We start from the raw sequence: 26708 nt of genomic DNA on the forward strand, positions 1-26708 counted from the left end.
AAATAACTATAAGACATAGATCTTACATTCAAGAAGCCAGATGTTAATATAAAAATGTTATATATCATGCTATTCTTCCCAAGCAAATTTACATGAAATAACAAGTGTGGTTTCCTTCTTTGTTTTTGTTTTGTTTTATATTGTATTTGCTCCTCTGTTTAATCTTCTATGATTTCTCTCCACGTAATTTTAGAACTTTACAATTCACAAGACCCAGTGTGAGCTGGTCCTGTCTCCCTTTCTCTACCCCAATCCCATTAACCATCAAAGTATAGAAGTCTGGCCAGGCTCATGACTTTCTTAACTACTCCAATCTTTTATATAACTTAGCTTGTGGAAATTGCCCCCTTGTCCACACCCCTCCCATTCTTCAAGTCCTTTACTCTGTGCTTAATACTAATCACTAATACTAATCACAGTTTTTAGGCAGGTGTTCTCTGTCTGTCAGATCCAGAATAGTGTAATCTCTGAGATTAAGGGCAATTTGTTTACTTCTGCACATTCAGCACTTAACAGATCCCGGCACATCGTAGGTACACAAAAAGTCTGCAACAAATTCATGGGTGGCAAAGACCTTAGAAGAACAGGGAAAAGAGATGACATTGACATTTATAGAAGGAAACAAAGGACAGATTTGAGGAAATGACATTTGAAAACTGGCCTAAAAAATTCTTATACTGTGGAAAGACAGAAATGGATACAGGATCAGAGGTTTGCAAATAGGATAAAAAATGAGGACTGTCTATGAGAATGTGGATTTTAATATTCTCTGTTACTATTACTCTGTTATTTGGGGATGGGCATGTCTAAATGAGAAAGGGAAACAACATTAGCATGTTGGGTTGGAGTCAAGTGGAGAAGGACATCTGTGATATGTGATGATATCATTTAGAGAGAAAAGAGATCTTGATTTCTCACTCAGATCTGTTATCCAATGTAGCTCATTATCTAAGTCACTTAAGCATCTGTATAGTTTTCATTCATAACCTTGGGCAGCTGTCCTCATTTTTAATTTCTTACTTAGATTTTATAGGGATTGGAATTATTCTTATGAAATTCTTTGAAACAAAATGCTGTGCCAATGTGTATGCATTTTCTATAAAATATTATCACACAGATGTATACATTCCATCATATAAATTTTTGTGTAGCAAAGAAAATCAATCCCATAAGACTTCTTATGTCATTTAGCATTCCTCCATGCTTTTAAAATGACTTAAGTATAATGATGTCTCTCACCTTGCTGAGAGTCCCCAGTGAATTCTCCAGCAGCAACTGAATATCCTATATTAAAGAAAAGAAACAAAGGAATTGCATTTGACAAGAAATGTGTCAATATTTAGAAAATAATGAAAGTGCTACCATGGTAGTATTTTATTCCGAATTAAAAAATTACAGATTCATTTAGCAGAAAAAATAATCACAGCAATATGAACACTTTCAGACTAATTCTCAGTTATAAAGAAGAGCTGCTACATTGTTCTTAAATAAAAATATGACCAAAAAAAAGGCAGATTCTTAGATCAGCCTTCAGAGCATGCTCATCAGCCCCTTTAAGTGGGAGTGGCATCTGTTGCATTCCTCACCATGAAGCAGAGTTCCTATGAGACATCCTTTGTGTTCAGGTTTTGCCATGGATCACGATCATGAGCTACTTCTTAATTCCTTTCAAGACTGTGGCCCACAGATGTCATTGAGCTCAAAAGCAAGGTTCCATTTGCATTGACAAAACAAAGCCATAATTTAATTTTTCAATGCACAGAGCAATCAAAATTGGTTGCACACCAAAGGTGGGTAACAGTAATAGTAAATGGATATCATGTGGTTTGCATATGATATGATTTGAGACCAGTCTTGAATCTAGGAAGATTCTTTCTGATTTTGTTGAAACTGGACCGGGCTGCTAGCATGTTGCCCCATAGCATGAGCAGAAGCCCTGCTACTACAAATGTCTTCTTCCAGCAATCTTTCATAAGAACCTGTTAAAGAACCTACAAAATAGCAGCTTGAATCATGTATGTTATATATTATGTCTGGGGAAAAAAAAACAAGTTGTGGTGAAAAAGAAAAAGTAAGGGTCTACTCAATAAGAAAGAAAACTTTCAAAAGATGTCAGGTGACATCACATAAGTCAGGACTAAACATTTCACATGCATTTAATTTGCTTGCCTTTTGAGAAAGTACAAACATCTGGAGCCATGGTTCTTACCGAGGTAGCTGTCATCGTAGGAAGCTGGAGCCACATCAGTCTGCTTTTCTCCTGCCAGTTTTCTTAGAATATCCTTGAATGAGTAATTTGCAATGATATCTGCTACACTGACAGTGATCACCTGTCCTGTGTTTGAACAAATTAATACATCCACTGAATAGATGCAAGGGAGGGGCAGGCTCTTACTCAGCAAACATGAAACCACACCACACACTCCTGAATGTCCCTACCTCCCCCAAGAACTGACAGGTAGAGGTTAGTTGTAACTAACTGGGTAGAACTTTCCAATCTAGTAGGAGGACACAGATAAATGGCAGTGTTTTATCCATTCTTCCTGTACTCTTAATGTATATCCCCTCTCTGCCTTCAAATGATAAAAGTATGAATGAATAAGGATACTTGCAAGGAAAATTTATGTTTAAATTTGTATTCTAGAGTTGAGGATGGTGTTCATTTCAGAGACTGCCTACCTAGTATGCATGAAGCCCTGGGTTCAATCCCTAGCTCAACATAAAACTGAGCAGGGAGACACATGCCTCTAATCTCAGCACTTCAGAAGTAGAGGCAGAAGGATCAGAAGTTCAAGATCATCATGGGCTACACAATAGGTTTGAGCTCACGCGGGGCTGAAGGAGAGCTTGTCTCAAAAACAAACAACAACAAAACAAAATGATAATGTTCAAGCCAGAAGGAAATTTAACATCAACCAGTCATATATAAATGTCTTATGCTCAAAGAACTCGATACCATTCTGCAAGGTCACATAGTTTTGCTAGGGGCTATACACCTAGTCTCCTTGTCATTCTAATACGGAGTTTTGTTTTCTTGCAAAGAATATATGTGGAACTCACTTACTTGACAGATAGGAAAGATTCCAGCTAAGTTAAGGGAAGGATCTAATAAATCTTTGAGCCATTTACATTTATTGCAAAAATATAGAGAGTAAACATAAGATTATTACAGTAAGAAGCAGCTGTGTCCAATGAGATCTAAAATTTCACACACAAAAAAGAAATTTGTGGTCACCAACATTGTTAAGAACGTTGGCTCGTTTCTCCCAAAGTCACTTTCAGAAGTCTTGAAATATGGTTGTATTGAGACACACAAAATTCTAAAATACATCATTATATGGAAAAGTCTATGCATCCGAATATTTAGTGTGGACATCTAAGGCAAAAATGTCATCTCATGCTCTTTGAGACAAGGTGGGAGAAATGGTTTTGAAAGCATGGTACTTAACACATAATTTATAGCTACATTATTCTTTGGGAATTCCCAGTCTTTTTGGTTGAAGTCCAAGGAAAGAATAAAATCCTATCAAACTAGGTTATAAATATTTCTACGTAATGGAGATGAATGACTGCTTTGATATCAAGACAATGAGATTTATACTCGAGCTTGTGAAGAATGTCGAATTTGCCAGTTTTCTCCGACTTTCAGCTCAGTGTTCCCTTTCCTTCCTTCCACATCCTGACAATTTCTTGTTTTCATTAGCAAGGTCTATAAACATCTTAAGCATCTATAAGATTTTAAATCTTGTATCTCAGAGAAGTTGTTCTGTATGCTTACATGACTATTAATTCATGTGAGATATTTTCCTACTTTAAATGTAGAAATTAATTACATGAAATGAATCAAGATTAGAAGGAAATATTTACACACATGTAAATAATTTTCAATTTACATCTATCTCTGGCATAAGACTTTTTTCAGTTTGCAAAATAATTTTAAGAGAATGAAATGCTATTTGATGTTTGTAATTACATGTCAATAAAGTTTAACAGCAATTTCATATACAAATTAGTCATAAATCTGACTTTCTGTATCCTTCCCACTGGCCTAATTTTTTTTAGTGTGCATGCGTGTGTGTGTGTGTGTGTGTGTGTGTGTGTGTGTGTGTGTGTGTGTGTGTTAGGGACTATATGTATCCATGTGTGCATACAGACTAGACAAGTGACCTGCTAGATCATAAGAGACCCTGCCCCAAGGCCATAAGTCAGTGAACGCTAACACAGCCCCAACAAACCTTCAAGACAAACAACAACAAGTCTGTCCTCAGTGTAGTGTCTCCAGCATCGAATACAAAACCTGGCATAGCTTCAACAAATTCTTGGTAAAGCAATGAGTAGTAGACTGAATAACACTTTAGAAACATCATTTGCACAACGAAGTGCAAATTGCAATGATGCTTCAGTCAGGAAAGTGTGAGCAGGGATTTCCGATGCCACTAGGAAAGGGCAACAACATTTGATGTTGCTTGTGCTCCCCCCTGTTAGTAACAACGTGCTTTTCCTCTGATAGGGAACATACCTTGCCAATAAAAGCTTCCAGGTCCTCCCACTATAAGGTCTCCATTCTGCAAAACAGAAGCATCCAGGGAATGTGTGGACAAGAAGCCAAGTGGTTTAAAGGGCACCGAGTTACCTCTAACAAGCTGTGCTTCAACAGTGTGTTCCTCGTAAAACCACACTTCCTTAAAGAGGACTTTAAACCACACTTTCCTTATACCTGAGACATGGAGGTTGTTTTCTTCTCTTCTTTACTTTCAATTATTTAGTGTGTTATGTTAAATAATTTCAATTTGACTCAGTTAGGCATGTTGGCCTTGCTCCCTTGAGACTATATAAATTCAGAGGAGGGGGCTGCCACTGCTGGAGCTGAGCAAGGCCTGTACATTAAGTTTGCAGCTTAATGGGCATAGTCTTTTGAAAACCTTAGTGACAAAAACCCAAAAGCTTCATTTCAATTATTTTCAAGGCAACAATAATGACTGCTTTAAAAATATATCTACTGCCGGCAAGATGGCTCCCTGGGTAAAGGCACTTGTCATCCAGCTCAACAATCTGAATTGATTTTTGCAACTCACATGGTAGAAGGAGAAAACTGAGTCCCTAGATTTGCCTTCTGAGCTCCCCCGCCCCGACTCTAAAAGGCACTTCTCTCCAATAAGTAAATAAAAAAATGTAAAATTATTTTTTTTAATCTGTAAACCCAGCCCTTTTCAAAAGAGAAAGCAAAATCTCCAGATTAGCAAATGCGAGCAGCCCTGTTCTCTAGCTTCAATCTGTAACTTGTAGTGGAAAAATATCAAAGCAAGCAATCATAGAAAAATGCAGTGAACCAGTAGTAAAACAGAGCACATGTTTATGGAATTTCCCTGTGCTAATTTCAAAAGCATAGAATCATTTTCCTTCATATGTGTATCAAGTGCTCTCTGCTTTCTGAATTGGATATATAAATTTTAATGTGAATATTAAATCAAAGCAGCCAGTTATGGTTAAGTGATAAGGTGACTGATTTATAGATTCTTGTGATCTTTTTAGAAATGAGTTTTTGAGATTTGCATTCAAAACGATTAATGCTGAGAGTGGAAAGAAAGAGTCCCTTCATTCTGTGTGCTTTTCTATACTATTATCATATGCATAGATTGAAATAGAAATAAAGAGTGAATAGGGAAAAAACAAAAAACACCCAAAGAGAAGTTGCCAGACATGATATGCTCCCAAAGCTTCTTTGGCTATTATTGTTGGGGGGGGGGGGGTTGGGATGAAAGACAGAAAATAAAACAGTAGCAATGACGAGAAAACTCATCCCACACCAGATGCTGAGAGACCAAAAGATTCACCTTGTAGAAGTCCAGACTGAAGCCTGCTTGGCAGTAACCTTGGCCTTCAGGATCAGCATTGCCTGGAATGATCAAAACATAGACCAGCTATAATGTCATCATTGCTGAGAAATATCTTAAAAAGCAATACAGATTATTTTGCTATTTCCCTCATATACCACTGAATCAAAGAGACAAATTTGTGTTTTATTTTATTTTATTTTATTTATTTATTTATTTATTTTGGTTTTTCAAGACAGGGTTTCTCTGTGTAGCTTTGCTCCTTTCCTGGACTCGCTTTGGAGACCAGGCTGGCCTCAAACTCACAGAGATCCGCCTACCTCTGCCTCCCGAGTGCTGGAATTAAAGGCATGCACCACCACCGCCTGGCTGTTTTATTCTTAAAATGCCTTCCAGGCAATTAAGTATATTTCCATGTATTTTCTGATCCTGAATATCATGCAGCAGTGAGATCAACTTGAGTGGGTTATGATATTAGGTCTATTGAGCACAGGGCACACAAACCATTCTCCAATTGGGGAACATATCAAAGTATGGGTTTATATTGGGGTGTACACTCATATTCACTTCCAAAACAAAACCTTCATCTTCTGATTGTGTCCTCAAATGTCCATGTGGTCATAATGTCTCCTTTGCCCACTCCTGAAGTATCTGCCATTTCTACAGTGACAACTTAAAAAGATCACCTGAGAGCATGCTTTCTGCAGGGAAACTGGTAAAGATTTCCTTCATTCTTCATGCACAGGCTGGCCTCAAACTCTCTATGCAGCTGAAGATGAGCTTGCACTTCTGAACCTCCTGCCTCTACCTCTCGAGTACTGCAATTACAACTGGCAACTACTCCAGCCAACTGATGTAGTGCTAGGACCAAACCCAGGGTTTCATGACTGCTACGCAAGTACTCTACCAACCTGGCTACATCTCCAGCTCCTATTTCCATTTTTATGCTCTTTAAAAGGACCATAATTTTAAATTATTATATTGTAATAAGTTAGGCTAGTTTGAAAACTCTATTCTGATTCTTATGATCTCACAGGGGCACTGCAATGCTCATGTCTGCAGAAGAGAAGCCCTCCAACAATGGTTGGTTTTGTATTCTCTATACCAACTAAAGACCCAGTGGGATCTTGTCAGACATTTTTATAAACTATAGGCTTTATATTGAGTACATGGACTCCAGGGTTATTGTTACTGAACTCTGTGGGATATTAAGATAATAAATGTATTCCCTATAACCTGTACTTTGAAAGAGGCCCTGCACCTTCTAACATATCTGAATTACAGTCAAAATGTAGTTAAGTAGGGGGGAATCTCAGTTATTATGTAGTTAGATAAGAGCATGCTAATGATTCCACGTTTCTTACTGAGGATATCATTCAAGCAATACTACAGCGAGGAAGCAAGAAAGGAGCAAACATCGCTGTAGGAAATTCTGATAGGCTGGGCATGCCCCTGTTCCAGAATATCTCTAAAATGCATCGGATCCTTCTGCCTTTCTAGAACATTATCAATTTTCTGTCTTCCAACAAGATCATAGTTCTATTTTCTCCCATCAATTCTGTGCAGACACCCCTTTTGTCCTGTTTGTTTCTTTGTTTGTTTGTTGAGACAGCGTCTCCTGCGGCCCAGGCTGCCCTGGAGCCTGCCATGTAGCAGAGAATGACCTCAAACTCCCAGTCTTCCTGCTTCTATCTCCAAGTCTTGGAATGACAGGCATTTATCACTACACCTAATTTTACTCCCTTTGTGTTTCAAATACTTTACTACCCAATATAATGTCTTTCACAAGATTTATTGTTTCCTTTACAACTGTATGTTAGGATTGATGGTTATGAATATTATCAGCTTCCCTAAAATCCCATCTGTATAACCTCAATTTATGGGGTTCTAATTTTCTAGAAGCCCAATGGTATAAAATTTACACCCATCCAGAAATATACATGAATATATGATGTAGTCAATGTGAACCCATGTAGATTGCATTGATTACATTTAAGGAATGATTTATAAACAAACCTTCTTTAAAGTCTACTTTTGAAATTGGTTCTTTATTTTTAATATTGTAAATTATTCAGAAGAGAAGAAACCTGACCATTCTTTACTTATAGCAGGACACTGATTTTTTGTTTTAAATCTCTAACTGAAAATAAGTCATTGAGAAAATAATCAACTTCCAGTGTTTGTTTTGAGTGGCAATTAGAGAAGATTATGGATTCTTTATTCAGTGAGTTTGCTTCCCTTTTCTCATTTGAAATATAACTTATGAGACCCAAAGGAGTCTCTCTTCCTGGAACCTCAGAATGTCTCTAAACATTATGTCCCAGTATAAACTCAGGAACCCAGGGACATGTGCTGTTCATGTTCATTCACTACCAATGGTTAACTGCTAAAGTGAAATTGAAGGGCTGTGAGAACCGCCCTCACCTGAATTATGAATGGTCATAAGAGCTGAAGGCACACCACTCAGATAAATGAGCAGGCTACCACCCACACTGCTCACAGTGCCCCCTGGATCTGTGCTGTAGAAGTAATGTAAGACACTTCTTTCAGTTCTCTTTTGAAAAGGATATTGCTGATATTCCCTCTCTGTGATATTGACCATATGGTCATGAACAAGTAGGCTTTGTGTTAGTGGACTGTGAGCTTCTCTGTCATGACAGGAAGCCAGCTCTTTGGGTGATTTGAAGAGGAGGAAGTGTGAGTATATGAAAAGTGTTGGTGTGCCCTAGAGCCAAATAATGCTTAATGAACTAGTCCACAGCTCCACCTAAGCTCCATTTCATATTGGCCCTGCATATTTCTACATGGGAAAATGGAGAATAAAGAGACATGCATGATGATGTGTCCAGAAAGCTCAAAATTCTTGGCTACTATAATGGATAGTTTTAGTAAATAGTTCAAGCTCATGCTGTAACAGACACCTCACAAGTTGAGATTCTGTGGGCTATGACTTAGCCCAGGCTCTCAAGACACAAGGACATAAGGTATAAGGGCAGAGTGAGACACAGTGACAAGTTTCACAAGTGAACTTCATGATAGCCAGAAGATTCTAAGTCATCAGGGCCAATGGGTATGTGAAGGATGCCATCATTTCCTGATGTGAGGAAACACCTCCAGCGAACCCTGAGGAATACACACAGATGTAAGCATTGGTGAGAAGTCTAGTAAGGATTCTCTTTAGTGCAATAATACTGGCCTCTTATCTGGTGAGGATTATGGCCACTTCCCAGCTGTTTGTTACCAGTATTCATAGTTCTTCCTTTCCAATGTCCTCTGCTGAAAAAAATCTTTCCTATAACCCTTTCTGAAGAGTTTCCTTTTTCCTTGTTCCTGAAGACTCAGGTCATTCTTTTACCTTTTCCATTGCTTATAGACCTAATTATTTATTTATGTACCATTTTACTACTTAATATTATATTATGAGTTTGTTTATTTTGGTTTCTACCCTCTCTTTCCTACTAAAATGCTCATTCTTTACACGCTGTTGGTTTGCTTTCTATAGCTCCTTGACACACTCACTCATTACATATAGAATAGTTGGTGTCAATGTGTTCAGTAAATGTGTGTTAAATGAACAATTGAGTCTCATTCTCAACAAAGGACATTTATTTTAAAGCTGTTTGATATAACATTTTTAATCTCAGACCATTCATCCAGATCACACGTAGGAAATCATACTATGTTTCCTGCCAAAACCCTCATGAAAAACTCTTAGGTTTAAAAAGCTCAGGTTTGGTTTGGAGCTATAAATCCTAGTGTCTTCTTTATTAACTCTTTAAAGTCCCTAATCCATTCTTTATCTTCACTACTTTATTCTGATATTTGCTTGCAGTCTTCCCCAAATTGATCTTGAATCAAAAAAAAATAATGATGATGAGTATGCAAAAGAGTTAAATTTTATTTGCAGTTTTTAGGACAATCTCTAATAACTTCACACTGAATCTTTAAAATATTAGTATTCTAAAATAAGTTACTCTAATTTTCTTTGTAGTGACATTTTCCTCTCTACAATGTATTCCCATTAATTAGAAGAAGGATAATAGAAAGTTCCTTTGTTGCTTATCCACATCTCACAATGATCTAACAAAAACTTAGGAAAATAGAGAAGTTTACAAAAGAATTCCAAGCAGGTAATTGATAACCACACTATCAGTCCTGACTTCCCAAAGTAATTCAACATCAGCATCCCTATGACTGCACTCAGATGTTTGCTTTAAAGGTAGATTGCACTGGTGTGGTAGTGCATGCTTGCTTTCAGCACTTGGGAGACTGAAGCAGGAGAATAAGTAATTTGAGGTCAGCCTGGTCTACATAGCTAGCTCCAAGCCAAGATAAGAGCTACAGAAAGGATGCTGTCCTGGGAGAACCCTTGGACTGCAAGATAAGATTTGAACTCTAAGTGGGCAGACTCTTTTGAGAATAAAGAGGATTCAGCATTTTCAGCAGAAAGTGTAGTATGCAGATAACAAGTACACAGCTACCAAACAAAGCAACAACCACTGGGAACGAAGGCTGTGCAATGCTGCGGTCAGAAAAGACTCCAGCCCAGTCATCCTAACTGATATTACTGTTGCCATAAACAAGTAGGGTGGCTGGTCAGCATCTTGTGGAACACAGAGTGGGGATTTTCAACAGAAGTTGTCAGATAAGGGCCACAGTTATTCTACCAAAGACTATCTAAAAACTGACTTTTAAATCCAGAAGAGCAGCAACACAACTCACATGTGGTTGCTTATTGCCAAGGGTGATGACCCACGTTCCACCCCTAAGACTCACATAGTGGAGAGAACCAACCCTTTATTGTCTTCTACACATATGCTGTGGCATGTATGTATGCACCCTCACACAAAATAAATAAATTTAATAAAATAAAAATAAAGAAAGTATGGTTGTTTGAATGAGAATGGCTCCCGTAGGCTCATATATTTGAATGTTTGGCTCCCAGTTGGTGGAACTCTTTGGGAAGGATTAGGACATGTGTCCTTATTGGAGGAGTTATGTCAGTGGGGGTGGGCTTTGAGGTTTCAAACCAAAACATTCTCAGAGCTCTCATTCCCTCTGCCTCCTACTTGAGGATCAGTTGTAATCTCTCAGCTACTTCTCCAGCACCTTGCCTTCCTGCCTGATGCCATGCTCTCTACCATGTTGGTCATGGACTCATCCTCTGAAAACTGTAAGTCCCAATAAACTCTTTTCTCCGATAAGTTGGTCATGGTGTCTTATCAGAGCAATCTAAAAGTAACTAAGACATAAATAAATATAGATTAGTAGAATTCTGAATCTTGGATATAACTATCACAGCTCTCAAGCTTGGAGGCTTTCAAGCTGAGTTTTACTTTCAAGGAATAAAAACAACTTACTGTTCCGGCAAGGAGAGTGTTCAGCATAAGCACTGAAATTCTGAATTGCTACATAGCATGTGCCAACCGGGTCCTTTGCTGGGTTAGGTTTAAGAGTTCTCCAGTGATACAGAGGGGCACAGGCCTGTGGATACCAAAGGTGAGAAATACAGCGTTGATGTAGTTTTCTCGGACGATGGCTTGATTTGAACTGCTAACCGGTGTAACTAAAGTTATAGGTAATTATGTTAAATTGTTAACAGTGAACTAATTGGCCTCCAGCTAATTTTTAATATTAATGCATTGGAAAATTGTAAAAACTATACATAAACAGAGGGATGACTCTATCCCATGGTAGAATTTTTAATTAAATAAAAAGTAAACTGACAAAAGGAAATTATTTCCTAAAAGCCTAATCTCACATTTTTCTATTCATTCCTTAAAAATGATTGGGCCTCTGAAACAGCAAATGACATTCAGACAGTGAATGAATTAACACTGTGTCCTAAAATAACTCACCCCTTCCTTTGTCTGGTTGTTAATTTTTAAAAATGGCATTCAAGTCAACAGATTCATGCAGGTTTATAAATCTGTTTTGTGGACTGCCTTAGTTTATCACTGCTATGTAGGAGGACTACCTCCTTATCATAGCAATTTTTACTAGTTCATATGTAATGGTTTTTATTCATGGAAAAACTGGAGGTCAAAAAGCACTGAAGATAAGAAGCAAGGCTTCAAAGAGCACATGCTAATGACAGACACACATTTCTAAGGTATTGTGACCACTGGGAAGTAACCCAATACCCTGGTTCTGCCTGCTTTGAAGAAATTTATTCTGATAAACTCCAGTGGCCACAGATAACCTTCATGATGGAGATGAACTACCCAGTCATTCCATAAATATATATTCAATTCTAAAATGACAAAAATCCTGCAGGTTATAAATAAAACATCCCATGATTATTTCCAGGTAAAACATAGAGCAGAAACTTTGAGAAGAATGCATACTATGCAAACCTTTACTCAAACATTAAAGCCTTGCTTAGAATTTATTTAACTGCTGGCCACACTACACATGGAGCTTTGCATGTAAAATCTTTTTAATAAATAAATGTGTGTTGAATGAAATGAAATCCATGCCCTCTAGATAGAAGTTTAAGTGCAGTTGTTTATCAGGTTATTATAAATTAGTTCTTACGTCTTGGGTTTTATGGTATGTAATTTGTCATATCAGATACTTATTTGATGACTTACTTACATGTTCTAATTTTAGGACTCTGGCGAAATCAAAAACATACTTGTTAAATTATGCCTTGTAATGCCAATTCAAGGAATATATTAGGGTGAAACGAGAGAACTGCCTTCAAATTAGCTTGCTTAATATCAGGAGTTTTACCAGCAAAAGTTAATTTTAGCAATAATAAAAAAGTGTGCTTCATTCATGGCATGATCTGGTTTCTTCTTCTTTTAGTTAATCTGTTTTATAAACTTTAGTATAAAAAAATCTTGCAAATAAAATAAACATTACACACCAAAATTAACCAGACCCAAAGTCTATACATCTCAATGAACAGCTAGAGTAGCCATTCTGAAGCTGTGGAACTTCATACTGGGTTTTACACTTTGAATATTTCATGTATTTTTAGGCACTTATCCACCACTAAAAATGAAAAATGTGTGGCAGAATTAGAAATAGAAAAATAAATAGATTTATATCCTCTTTCATGACCTGTGTTCAACAACTGCATTGAGTCATTTCACAAAAAAACCCAAATCCTTCAGATCTATTAAAAAGTCATTCATTTCTCAGTAGTTTAGACACATAGAACTCTACAGCAATAAGAGAATAAAATCAAAGTCATAGGTAGCATTTGAGAGCAGACAGATCCCAACCTAAGAGTGGGATTGTTTACTTTAAAAATCATTAATGAATTCAGAAACTTTGGTCAGCGGGTAGTTTTTAAAGGTCTTACTATTAAGAAAACCTTTTCTTTTCTTCTAAAGAAGATCCCACAGCAAATGAACATTTAAACAACCGTAGAGTCATTTCTCTAGACCTGTTTTTCTCTGGTTCAACTTTAAGTAGCTCTTTAAATTGATCTTGAACAATAAGGTGTTTACTCCCTCAGGGTGTCACTTTTAATTTTCCATCTTTCCTAGTAATTTTTAAAATGTTTGCAAATATCTGGGATTATAGAGGAGGAAAGGGCTTCATTTCCTATAGCTTTGAGCACAATTTTAAAAAACGGATTCTTTAATTTCAGTCATTGACTGTCTGGTTTTACACACTGTGTTCTTTAAGCAGCCAGATAGTCTACCAGCACATCCCTCTAGAAAAGGGTTTGTATAAATCAGGCATTAAACCGTGTGATGTGCAAGGCAAACAGTTCCCCAGACCATTCATACTTACCACGACTTTTCCTTTGTGAGCTCTCACTGTTGCTCCAAACCACTGGTTTGATTTAAACTCTATAGGTTCTTTGGTTCCATTCACTCTGATTTTCCTGTTGTCTGACAAGAATGATGATGTATTAAGTATGACACCCAGTTAAAATTACAGCAATAAATTTATACATTAAGGCACCACCAAAAGAATGAATGCCAAACTTTCTTAAACTTGTCTAAAATGTTGGAAGAGGAGCAAACATTTCCAAGGGGCAGAAATATCCTGATATCAAAGCCAAATAAAGACCCTACAAGAAAAGAAACCCATGCCATCATTTCATATGTGTACACAATCATTGCCATTGTTCAGCATTCTGTCATGTTCAAAACTCTCAATTATTAGGGATGGCAGGAAGAACCCAACAGAGGCCATATATCACAAGTTAGTATCACACTCCATGGTGTAAAGTTAAAACTATACATCTAGGATAAGAAAGCAGAAAGGACACCCACTCCTTTAGTTTATTCATGTGTGTGCTGTGTGTCCCTGCTTGTCTGTATGGGCACATGTGAACAGTGCCCACAGAGGCTGGAGGAGGGCATCAGAGCCCCTGGAACTGGAGTTACAAGCAGTTGTGAGCTTCCCCATATAGGTGCTGTAAACTGAACCTGGGTCCTCTGCAAAAGGAGAAAGTGCTTTTAACTCCTGAGCAGTCTCCAAAGACCCCACCCTGTCCACCTACATTCAAGCAAAATATTAGAAACATGTAGGGGTATAAGACAAGAAAAAGAAAGAAAAGGCATCTAAATCAGAAAGGAAGTAAAATAATTCTTTGTGCAGATAATATGGCCTTATATGTGGAAAACACTAAGTGTTCCAGGAAAAAAAAGAAATAAAATTTTGGGCCAGGCAGTGGTGATGCACTTTTAATCCCAGCATTCAGGAGGCAGAGGCAGACAGATCTCTGTGAGTTTGAGGACAGCCTGGTCTACAAAGCAAGTTCCAGGACAGCCAGGACTGTAACACAGAGAAACTCTGTCTCTAAAAACAAAAAAAAAAATTTGATAAAATTGCAAGATACAAAATTAGCAAAGAAATTAAGAGTACTTGTTCTGAATATGTAAAGCCCTGGTTTATGTTACAGCTACACACTTGCATGTGTGTGCGTGCATGTGCACATACACACACACACACACACACACACACACACACACACACACACACACAAGAAAGAAAGGAATCAGAACTGACAATGGTCCACAAACTTATAATCCAGTCTTGATGGAAGCTGAAGCAGGAGAATTTGAGGAAACCTGTGCTACACAGAACTTTCAAAACCAGTTTGGACTGTGTAGGGAGACTTTTGAAATCTACAAAAATATCAGTGCTATTATTACATACTAAAGAACTATCTGTGAATGAATTAAAACAATCAAACACAATAGTGTCAAAATTTCTGTAAAGAATTTGTAGAAAAAGTAAAACATTATATGTCAAAACCATAAAATATTGATGAAAGAAACTGATGAAGACAAAAAAAATCAGTGGAAAAGATAGCCCATGTTCCTGGGTTGGAAAAATTTCTACTGTTAAAGTGACCATGATACCCAACATGATTACAGACTTGATGCGATCCCTGTAAAAACTCTAATGAGGTTCTTCACAGAAAGAAAAATTCATAATGAATAACAAAGATCCCACAGAGCCAAAGCAATCATAAACAAAACGGACAAACCTAGAGACATTGCTCTACTTAACTTTAAAATGTGATACACTGAATAATTATGGAAATCAAAATAGCATCATACTGGCATTTAAAACAGGCACAAGGGCCAGTGGAAGAGGACAGAGAGTGCAGAGATAAACTCACACATTTTCAGTTTCTCTAGCTGACCTTCAACAAAGGTATTAAGAACATACAACAGAGAGTAGATAGCTTCTCAACAAATGGTTGAAACAACTAGATATCCACATACAGAAGAAAGAAATTGGGCCCCATCTCATACAAACCCACATACAAAACCCACTCAAAATGGATTACAACTGTAAACTACTGGGAGAATATAGAGGGAAAAGTTTACGGCATTTCTTTGCACATGAGCCCAATGGCACAAGCAAAAAAGTACAAATAGACAATGGAATTGTATCAAAGTACAGTGAAGAGACCGTTGGTGGTGTTGAAGAAAATATTCGCAAACCATACATCTGATAAGGGAATACCTTAACTGTTTAAGAAATTCAAGCAACTCAATAGCAAGACAGCAATAACACCAATTAAAAACTGAACAAAGGACCTGAACAAGGATTTCTCAAAAGGAGATACCAAAATGACAAACAGGTAAATGAAAATGTGCTCAGTATACTAGTCATCAGGGAAATGAAAATTCATACCACAGCGAGATATCAACTTTATTACTAAAGGGACTAGAGCAGATTCTGGTGAGAACGTGAGAAAAGAAACCTTTATACCAGCTGGGTATGGACATACACTGGTCCACCTGCGGTGGAAAATAATATGCAAGGTCTTTTAAAAATTGAAAACAGAACTACCACATGATCCAGAAGCCCTTTCTTCCAATGTCCATATCTTCCCCAAAAAGGAGTATGTTGACAAGCTAGCCTTACTTCATGTTCATGATGGCATAACTCACAATAGCCAAGATATGGAGTCCTCTTTAGTGTGTGCCAGTAGATGAAGGAATAAGAAATGTGATTCAAAAACACAGCAGATTATTTGACCTGATAAAAGAAGAAAATCCTATTATTTGCAACAATGGGTGAATCTGTTGTATATTATGTTAGTCAGAAACACACACACACACACACACACACACACACACACACACACACACACAGTGCATGAGCACAACTGTGGGTGGAATATAAAGAAACCAAACTTACAGAAGCATGTGGTACAGTGGTATTAGAGGGTGCTGCAGAGGTGTGGTCAAAAGGTGACAAGTTGTAGCTAGGAGGCATACATTCAGAAGCTTTATCATACAGTATGTCACCAATAGTTTTCAATGATTTAGTATATGCCGGGGATTCCAAGAGAATAGATTTTTGAATGGTATTATCAATAGAAAAATGTGAATGATATTAGGTGACCGTTGTTTGAATGAGAAACGACCTTCGTAGGCTCACGTATTTGAGCGCTTGGTTCCAAGGTGGTGGCACTGTTTGGGGAGGTTATAGTACAGCCTTGCTGGAGAAGGAGAGCCACGGGTGGAAGGCTTTGAGGATTGATAGCTACCGCCTACTCCCAGCCCCCGACCCCCTGATCCCTAGGCATAGATGAAACCCAGTCAGTCAATTTACTGCTCCTGCTCTCCTACAGATCCCGTCATGATAGGCTCTGCTCTTCTGGAAGCATGAGCCAAAAACGAACTATCTTCCCCAAGTTGTTTTTGGCTATAGTGTTTTATCACAGCAACATACAAGTAAGTAATACACTGATAGGTACATTAAGTAGTTTGATTTAGATTTTCTACAGTATATATATCAAAGTATCACATTATATACTATATATATGTGTGTGTACTTCTACTTGTCAATTTAAATATATTTGAAAACTAATTTTAATACACTGTGGGAATGTCTCTGTAAGTCTAAGCTACAAGATGGTTTTAAGGCTGGAACTATGGCTCAGTTGTAGAGTGCTTGCTTAGCATGCATCGGTTCTAGTTCCCCAGCGCTGAAAAGAAAAGTAGCTTGCCTGAGGGTGGCTTTCATTATACACATACAACATGAAAACATGTATATGACATCTGACAACTTAAAGGAAGCTTTCCCTTACCTTTCACATCGCAGAGATAACTCTAGCTTCCACATAACGTGGGCTCTGAGCATCTTGTACATGTAAGTTATTCCTGATAGGACATCAAATCATTGTCACTTCTTTGAAGAAAGCTAAATCTTTTTCAATAGTAAAACATGTAAGATTCTTCCTGTGAGGCTAGAGTGATTGCTCAGCTATTAAGAGTGTTTGCTACCCACCCAGAGGACAAGAAGCCAGTTCCCAGCACCCATGGGGCACTCACAACCAACTACCTATAACCTCAGTTTCAGGGGATCCAATATCGTCTTCTGGACTTCTCAGGCACCCATGAACACAGGTGGTACACACCCACACAGAAACACAAATACATCACATAATAAAAATAAATCTTAAAAACAAACACCCTTCTTCCTGGCCAGATGGACGCCAATTGTTTCAGCATGCATCAGAAACCAGCATGAAGGGGTGCTCAAGGTTGACTTTTAACTGAGGAGCATGTGTTCATACTACCACCGAAGATAATGCCCCAGCACAGTTTTCCATCCCTTTTGCAGATCTTAGCCTGAAGAGGCTAGATAAGAAGAAACTCCACCCAAGTGTAACATACATCAGGTCCTAATCAAAAGCAGCAATCAGTCCTTTCACCCTTGGCTCCTAGTCAGCTGACTTGCCATGTGACTTCATCTGCCCATTTCAAGACACTCTAAAGTAATAGCTAAGGAATTCCTAAGGACATTTGTCCTAAACCATCTTATCTGCATGTGTTTCCTCTCATACAGATTTTTATTTTTCTTCCTTGCCTCTCAAATAAATAAGTTACAAAATGAAGTTTTAAGTCCTATTAGGTAAGGCCAAAATAAACACCTAATTAAGACTTCAGCCGAGTTTACTTATGACTACAGACATTTTTTAAAAGAATAATGTATTCAATCTGAATCTAAAATTTACATTGTGACATGTTAGTAGAAAATCATGAATTTCCTTTTCAAAAATCTTAGCTTTGATGTTTCTGGAGTTTTTTTTTTTTTTTTAAAGAGACAAGTTCTGGAAATTTTCACCCACATGCACACAACTGGCAAAGAATTACAGCATCTTGGAGCTTAAAGCCTGAAATGGAATTCATAAACACTGCTGTTTATGTCTAGGAGGTATGGGTGACCAAAAACTCAAAGCCGAGGGATCTTGCCTCCACTAACTGAGTGCTCTTGGCTGATTTCTTCAACCTTTGGGAGTTCTCAATCCTTTTGTTTGAGGCTGATCTGACACTTTGCAGGTGATCAAAAGTCACCAAGATCATAAGCAGGAGTTGGCATAAAAGATATTTATAAATTGAGAGTCACATTAAGCAGAATCTTCTAGCAATCCGACCAAATGTCCATAATCCTTAAAAAAATCTAATTAGAAACTCAGAAAGTCAACCTACATCTAAGAACTGGAAAGGAACTCACAGACACACAAGCATAATAGGCTATTATTAGTGATTTGTGGGACTCAGGAATAAAATATGTGACACCTCGCAAGGTTGTCAATGTGGCTTTGATTAAGCCTGGGGAGAGAGTACTGGAGCAGCTTTGAAATTTCTAACCTAGTAAAAAGTCAGGAAAGGGGACTGGCAACTCAAACATGTATAGTTAAAAGCGATCCCCAAAGGATTTAAGAGAATCAGGCTTCTGTAAGGAAGGAAGAAAATTATGAGGAAAATAATTCCAGTTCCAAGCCTGGCTTTGTTTTGTGGGACTGAATGGTGTGAGTCTGTCTGGGTGGCTCCTAAGTAGTTTTTGGCTACTACAGGCTGAGTTGTATGATAACTTTACTAAGAGAGCAAACTATGATTATTTGGGGAAACAAGCTTTTTCTAGTTGAAGAATACTAATGAATGAGTTTTGTTGATTCCATTTTTAACCCAAGCAATGTAATAGAGAAGATTCCTACTGCATCAGTCTCAGTTTCTCCTGATCTGTTTTGATGTAGGTGTGTTATTCTTTCATTGATCCTGAACATCCACAAGTCATCTTTGAAATTTTCTGTCTGTGTCCACAAACTGACAGCAAGTCCCCACAGCAGAAGGTAACACCCATACAGCTCATTGATCATGGAAAGGCTGAGCTTGTGACTACACAGAACCTTCACCCACATGTTTTAGTGTCTAAGACATGGAAAGGTACTCTGCAGGATATCAAAAGAGAAAAGTAAGCACCAACTCAACCACAAAACCTTTGATCTACAATCTGTCCTATTTGCAAAATAAGCTATGGTAATGGTGGCACAAACCTTGTGTGAGTAACTAACTGTCTGATCGGACTTAAGCCCACTCCATGGGATGGAACCCATCCCTGATGCTGCTTAGGTGACCAAGAACCAGAGTCAAGATAGCCTAGAGCCCTAGGGTAAAACCAAATACAATAAAATGACTCCTTATGATATTCTACTACTCATTTAATCAGCCATCATCCGAGAGGCTTCCTGTTGCAGCAGATACAGAGACCCACAGTCAAACATTGTGCAGAGAGAAAGACCTTGGAACAAACAGCTCTAAATGAGATGTATCCATCAAGTCGCCCCCCCACCAGAGATCAGGGTATCCTATGCAAAGGGAAGCAGAAGGAGTTGGGGAGACAGAAGATGGAGGCCACCAGGAGAACAGGAACCTCCAAACCAACTGAGCAAAGCTCATATGGACTCACAGAGACTGAAGCAGCAATCACAGGGCCTACACAGGTCTGCACCAGGTCCTCTGCATGTATACTATAGCTTTCAGTTTAGTATGTTTGTGGGGCTTCCGAATCTACAAATGAGTGGGTCTCTGATTCTTGTGCCTTCTCTTGTGCCTCTTTTATTTTTCTGTTGTTTTGTCTTGTCTAACTTCAATATTATAGTTTTCATTTTATCTTACTTTATTTTGTTAAAAAATTCTATTTGGGCTGGTGATGTGGCTCAGTGGGAAAGGTACCACTCACAGAAACCTGAGTTTTTTTCACGCAAGCTCTGGAATCAGCATAAAGGTGGGACAAAGGAACTTATTGCACAGAGCTGTCCCCTTCCACTCATGTGCCCATACACATCCATCATATACACACACAATAATAACCCAATTTAAAATAGTTAAACAAATAAAAACAAAAATTCTGTTTCACAAGGGAAAAAACAAATTTGATCAACAAATAGTCTAATGAACTGAACAGACAACTCTTAAAAGACAAAATCAAGATGGCCAATGAGCATTTGAAAACAAATTCTACATCTTTAACCATGAAAGAAAAATCGAATTAAAGCTGCACTGAGATTTCATGTCACACTAGCCAGATGGCTGTCATCAGGAAAACAGATGACAAACTCTGGCAAGAATGTAGGAGAAATGAAGCTCACATACCCTCTTGGCAGGAATGTAAAATGGTGCAGCCACTATGGAAATCAGCTGCCAGTGATCCAGTGATACCACTCCTGGATATTTACCGAAGGGATTCTAAACCAGCATTTCACAGAGATGCTTGCACATCCATGTTTATAGCTGTCTTATTCAAAGTAGCCAGGATAATTGAAGTCTGGGTGCCCACCAACAGGTGAGTGGATAAGAAAAATGTGGCACATCTACACAGTGAGATTTTATTCATTTGGAATGTGAAATTATGTACTTTGTAGGGAAATGGGTGGAACTGGAGACTATCATACTAAGTGGAAAAAAAAGAGAAAAAGAGAGATGAATATATTTTTTCTCCTATGAGTAATCTAGACTTAAGAATAAATACATTTATATTATACATACATGTGAAAGTAGAAATAGGATTATAAAAAGGGAGAAAGAGAGTAGAAGCAAGAACAGTAATGAGGGGGAAGAAAGACACATATCACACATCTTGTTCCATTGTGAAATACCGTGTTAAATATACATGCGAACATATATGACATGAAAGCAGAAGGAGTATTTGGGGACTAGAAGGGGACCAGTGAGAATATCCAGAAGGGAGGATGATGATGATTAGACAATTTTGAATAAGGTATGCTGTGGTATAATGCTCTTGTACACTGTAAAGATTTATCACTTGAATTGGTTTAATAAAATGCTGATTGGCCCGTATCCAGGCAGAAAGTAGAGATGGGGCAGCCAGATTAGGAGAATTCTGAGAAGAGGAAGGGTGGAGTCAGGAGTCACCAACCAGACCCAGAGGAAGCAAGATGAGAATGCTGGCTAAATATAGATAAAAATTATGTGTTAATTTAAGTGTAAGAGCTAGTTAGTAACAAGGCTGAGCTACTGACTGAACATTTATAAGTAATATTAAACCTCTAAGTCAATTATTTGGGAAGTGGCTGCTGGGCATTTGGAAACAGGCAGGCAGGAGAGAAAGCCTCCGCCTACAAAGGTACAATGATATAAGTGTGGAAATGATATAATTCAATCCACAATTTTTTTTCACTAAAATTTTTAAAGGTTCTATTTAGGAATATATAGATGTACATAGAAATACATACATTCATGCAATACTAGTTGGTGGAAAGGGTCCATGGATTTGAAGAAGAAAGGGGAGAGGTAGAGGGTAGGGTTTAGAGCAAGGAAAGGGAAGGGAGAAATGTTGTAATTCAATGACAATCTCAAAAATAAACAAAAATTATAATTTTTCTGGCTTTAGTTTGAGCCTGGTGAAACAGTCATATTGTCCTTCTGCTTGGTAGGCTGCGGCAGGAGGACCAAAAGTTTGAAGAGTGCCTGGACTATAGAATGAGGTGAAGGCCAGCCTCAACATAGTGAGACTTTCTCAAAATAAAAAGTAGAGAGAAAGATGAGAGTAGAATTCATTGGTAGAGCCTTTGCCTAGCTTATGTGAGGCTCAGGGGTCAACCTCCATTGCAACACAAACACAAAATCCTACCATTGTAATTTCACAAAATTTCAGTTAAATAACACATTTGGTAAGCGCTGAAAGTGATCTCTCCTAATTTCTCATCTTCCTCTTCAGAACAAGATTCTTTCACACCAATTAGCACAGGCCTGGGTGAAATGCTATCTACCACATACTGGTGCTCAATGAGCCTTCCATACATGGACCATGGCTTTGATTTCATTGATCTGACCTTTACTGAAAAGTAGCTCCAGGTGATAGCTCTCAATACCCATCACTATTTCTACTCTTCTAGTCTCGCCTTTTTACAGCAGGAACTAAACCCAGGAAAACACATTTCTAGGACTTCCTTATGAACATGATTCAGGATGAACAAGAAGAGGGAAAGAGGAAGCATGGTACTTTCTGGTGGCACCTGCAGGCAGACTCACGGGGTTCAGTGGTGGAAGATGTGATGCTTGGTCAGCCCAGCCACTCCCAGATGTCCTGACATCCATGTCCTTGGTATACTTCAGTCAGCTGATATCATGTTCTATGATCCCCACACTTTTAGATCCCTTGATCCATGGAAGCTGCTCTCTTTCCTAGGGTTTCCAAGTCTCTTGGCTGCTGTATTAATTTATTCCCTAATTGTCACAGGCAATGTGGGCTCTATTTTCCTACCCAAACCTAACCCCTAACTGTAGCACTAATGACAAGGCAGAGCATTTAGGGCAGGCTTCATGTCCGCTAGGGTGGAAGGAAGGTACCTGATCACCTCAGGTACCCAGAGCATTGCCTTCTCCACACATCTGAAAAAGACCATTCCATCTTAATAACTTTCTAGCAGATTATAAATGACAGGTAAAACAAAGTCCAAAGACGGGGAACACTTTTCAAGTGACTACATGCAATTTAAAGTTTTCTAAGTAGCAGGAGAATATTTACCAAGTTAATAAATAATGGAATTCCATGTGTGTTTTTTTAAGAGAAGCAACAATATAATTAATATATAAAGGAATTCCCAAATCAATACACAAAAAAATGAAATTTCGCCGGGCGGTGGTGGCGCACGCCTTTAATCCCAGCACTCGGGAGGCAGAGCCAGGCGGATCTCTGTGAGTTCAAGGCCAGCCTGGGCTACCAAGTGAGTTCCAGGAAAAGGCGCAAAGCTACACAGAGAAACCCTGTCTCGAAAAACCAAAAAAAAAAAAAAAAAAAAATGAAATTTCAATAGGAAAACCACTGTTGATGGGAATATAAACTAATTCAGTCACCATGGAAATCAGCATGGGGGTTCTTCCAAAAACTGAAAATACATCTATCATACGACCAAGTTGGTGGCACTCGTAGGTATTCACCCAAAGGACTACAGGCCAGTGCATCACAAAGATACGTGTCATCCCTGGAGCATGATTCACAATAGCTAAGTTAGATAACGAACCTAACCAACTGTCCATCAACAGAAGAATTTGGGTAAAGAAAATGTAGGTATAAAGATGGTAGAATTTTTCTGTCTCAAAGAAGAACAAAGTACAGAAAAGTGCAAAGACGATAGAGCAAACACTTATGTAAATGCTGGGCAGAACTGACAATAGTGCAGATTTCTCACACTCAAACATTGCAATTCTTTTTCTACCCATCCCAACTTCCGTATGATGTCACCATCGTGAATTGTGTGTGTGTGTGTGTGTGTGTGTGTGTGTGTGTGTGTGTGTGTGTGTGTTTAAAAATAATACTGGCGTGAAGGAGATAGCTCAGTCAACAAAGTGCCAGCCATGCAGACACACAGAACTGAATTTGATCCTCATCAGCCATGTCAAAGACAGGTGAGGTGGCATGCCCATATTGTCCCAGCACTGAGGAGGGAGAAACAAGGGGATCTTTGGCTAGCTCATCTAGCCAAATTGGTGAGCCTCAGGCTCAGTGAGAGATTCGGTCTCAAAAACTAAGGTGAAGGGCAAGTAAAGAAGACAGCTGATATCTACCTCTGGCCCCGTGTGCACTCACACACACATGGACATAAACACACAAATAATTTCAGGAACAATACCTATCCAGGTTCTGCATCTGTCAAAGACCAGATGATAAATGTTTTAGGCACTGCACTCTTCCACAGTCTTTGTTACAACTGCCCAGTTCTACACTCGGAGTGAAATCAAACCACAGACAGTACAGAGGAAAGCGAGCTTGGCTGAATTTCAAGAAAATTTTATGCATGAGCACATAAATGAAAATTCCATATGATTTTCATGTGTAATAAAATATTATTTAAATTGTTAGCCACTTAAAACTTAGAAAGTACTCATAGTTTACAGGCTGTGCAAAAGTAATAGTAATAAAAGATGTATCACAATCTAGTTATAGCTCAAATCTAGTTATAGATCAAATCTAGTTATAGATCAAATCTAGCTATAGATAAAAAGCTAGTTATATCTATCTCACATGCACACAAAAATTTTATTTTTTTGTTTTCCTGTGAGTGAACATGTGAGCTCTAAGCATCCTGGTAAAATCCATTTCCTCAGATACTAAAGTAACTGTAATTCCTAGGCCCACCAGCAGGGCAGGGGAGAGGGCCGCTGCTATTCAGGACAGTTGAGGATTTCCTAGGTGCCTGGCTGGGAGAGGGCATCTCACTTTTTTTTTTTCATTTATGTTCCCCCAATATTGGTAACTTTGATCACCTTTTTATGTTTGTGGACCATTCATTCCTCCCTGTCAAGTTTGCGTATTGGTTTTACTGATTGGTAATAATCAACCATAAGTTTGGGGTATTGATTCCTCTTTCATTATGTATGTCCCAAATGCCTTCTCTCATTTTTTTTTCTCTGTCTTCTAACTTTATGGGACCTATGATCCATGGAGAACTTATTCTTATCCACTGTGGTAGAGATATTGTGCTTATTTCAGCCTGAAAATCCATGTGTCCCATGTTACTTTTCTTCTCACTTGTACGAAACAACCAACAGAAGCCACTGAAGGGAGGGGACACTGACTTCGGTTCACGGTGTCCAGAGATTTCAATCCATCTGGTGAAGAAGCCATGTCAACGGGAGGGGCTTAGTCCGTGTGAGGGGCAGCATGGCTTGGCTGGTCACATCCTATCAACTAGGAAGCAGACAGCACTAGACTGAAACTAAGGCTGGCCTATACTTGCCAAGGTTCTCCCTCTCCTACAGCAACCCACCTCTGCCAGCCAGATCCCATCTCCTGAAACTTCTACAACCTCCTATGTTCTGCAAGGAACCAAGTGTCCGGACACATGAGTCTGTGGGACACATTTCACATTCAAACCATAATGACCATTTATTGAAAGCTCCATCTTTTTGCTCAGTGATGGTTATTGTACTGGAGGAGGGGGAGAAAACACTCCTTACATCGCCTAGGGGGCAACACAACCTGCCTCAAACTCCCTTAGCTTGTGATTTTGTTAAGAGGAAGATACACTGGAGGTCTGTCCTGTGAATATACCCTGCCTTTCAGACTCTCCCATTGCCCTTGCTCTTCCTGTTATCTGGAATGTTCTTCCCATTGTGCTTCCCATGTTCAGGTAGAAGTTAGAACACCCCCTTCCTCAAGACACACATTTTCTAAGTCACCTGACTCTTTGCAACTCTCTTGTCCTTTGTAACAGTTCTTTATTTTCATGGCACTGACCAATGTCTGAGATGATGGTCTGTTAGTCTTCACGTGTATTGACTTTCCCTTGACAACATATATTAATTCCATGCACAGAGACTGTCCTGTCTCTCCTCTGTAGTTTCCACTTCTTGAATAATTCATGGCACTCTGTAAGCCATCCATAAGTGCTTATTGAATGAATGGCCCAGTTCCCAGGCAGTCATTCAGAAGATTTCCCAGGATAAATTATTCAGTATAATTTAACTTTTGTTGAAAAGGTAAGTGTGTCTGAGTCAGAGAGAAAGGCGGGGGAGGATTGACCCTTTACATTTCTTTTTAATATATTTCTGTAATGTGGGGTTGAGGACAAACCTGAAGATACCCTGAAAAGACATGGAGCCAACCTGAAAAATACAGATAGGTGTCGGCAAACAGCAATGTTTTGGCCTCTTCTATTTTCTGGACTGTGAATGAGCTCCCTTAAATTAATATTTGGGTGGTCTGGGTACAGATCACTGTGGGTGACAAAGCCTATCAGCTTTAGGTCTTTTTATTTTGAGGAACATGTGCAGAGGAAGAGTGGGGTACCAGGCTGTAGACTCCAGTACACAAATGAGCAAGAGCAGATTTGTCTAATCTGTTCAGTGGAGTGAGAAGGATTCTGTGGAGAGAGAAGGATTGAAGTGAGGCTAGACCACCAGAGGAAGAGGAGGGGAAAGCCAAAACTACACAGGTGTGGCCAAACATTTCCCCAGATGGGACAGTTTGGGGAAACTATTTATAAAGTTCTCGATTTCATCTTGGAAAAACAGTAAGTTTGGCTCTGGCCTTCAGTCATCACTTCCAAGTCTGTCGCCTCAGGGACTTTCTTCAAGCTGTTTCGGGAGCTGTCCAGACAGTTTTGATCAAGAAAAGGGGGAAAGAAATCTT

The 26708-nt window shown here is 38.6% G+C and overlaps 1 protein-coding gene across 4 annotated transcripts in view; it reads right to left on the reverse strand.

Annotated features, from left to right (window-relative positions):
• Positions 1 to 26708, reverse strand: part of Itga8 (integrin subunit alpha 8) — a 178238-nt gene that overhangs the window by 130775 nt on the left and 20755 nt on the right. For all 4 annotated transcript variants that reach the window (XR_008215733.1, XM_052728122.1, XM_052728123.1 and 1 more), the window contains exons 3-8: positions 13584 to 13684; positions 11195 to 11318; positions 5835 to 5896; positions 4520 to 4565; positions 2210 to 2335; positions 1240 to 1284 (exon numbers count right to left, since the gene is read on the reverse strand). Coding sequence is in view for 3 of the 4 variants with exons in the window: in XM_052728122.1 (XP_052584082.1) it covers positions 1240 to 1284; positions 2210 to 2335; positions 4520 to 4565; positions 5835 to 5896; positions 11195 to 11318; positions 13584 to 13684 (504 nt within the window). In the remaining variant the exon portion in view is untranslated. The remainder of the gene's footprint in view (positions 1 to 1239; positions 1285 to 2209; positions 2336 to 4519; positions 4566 to 5834; positions 5897 to 11194; positions 11319 to 13583; positions 13685 to 26708) is intronic.

This window comes from Peromyscus californicus, unplaced genomic scaffold (genome assembly GCF_007827085.1).
Source record: "Peromyscus californicus insignis strain IS unplaced genomic scaffold, ASM782708v3 Scaffold_8__1_contigs__length_139910024, whole genome shotgun sequence".
Lineage (NCBI taxonomy): Eukaryota > Metazoa > Chordata > Mammalia > Rodentia > Cricetidae > Peromyscus > Peromyscus californicus.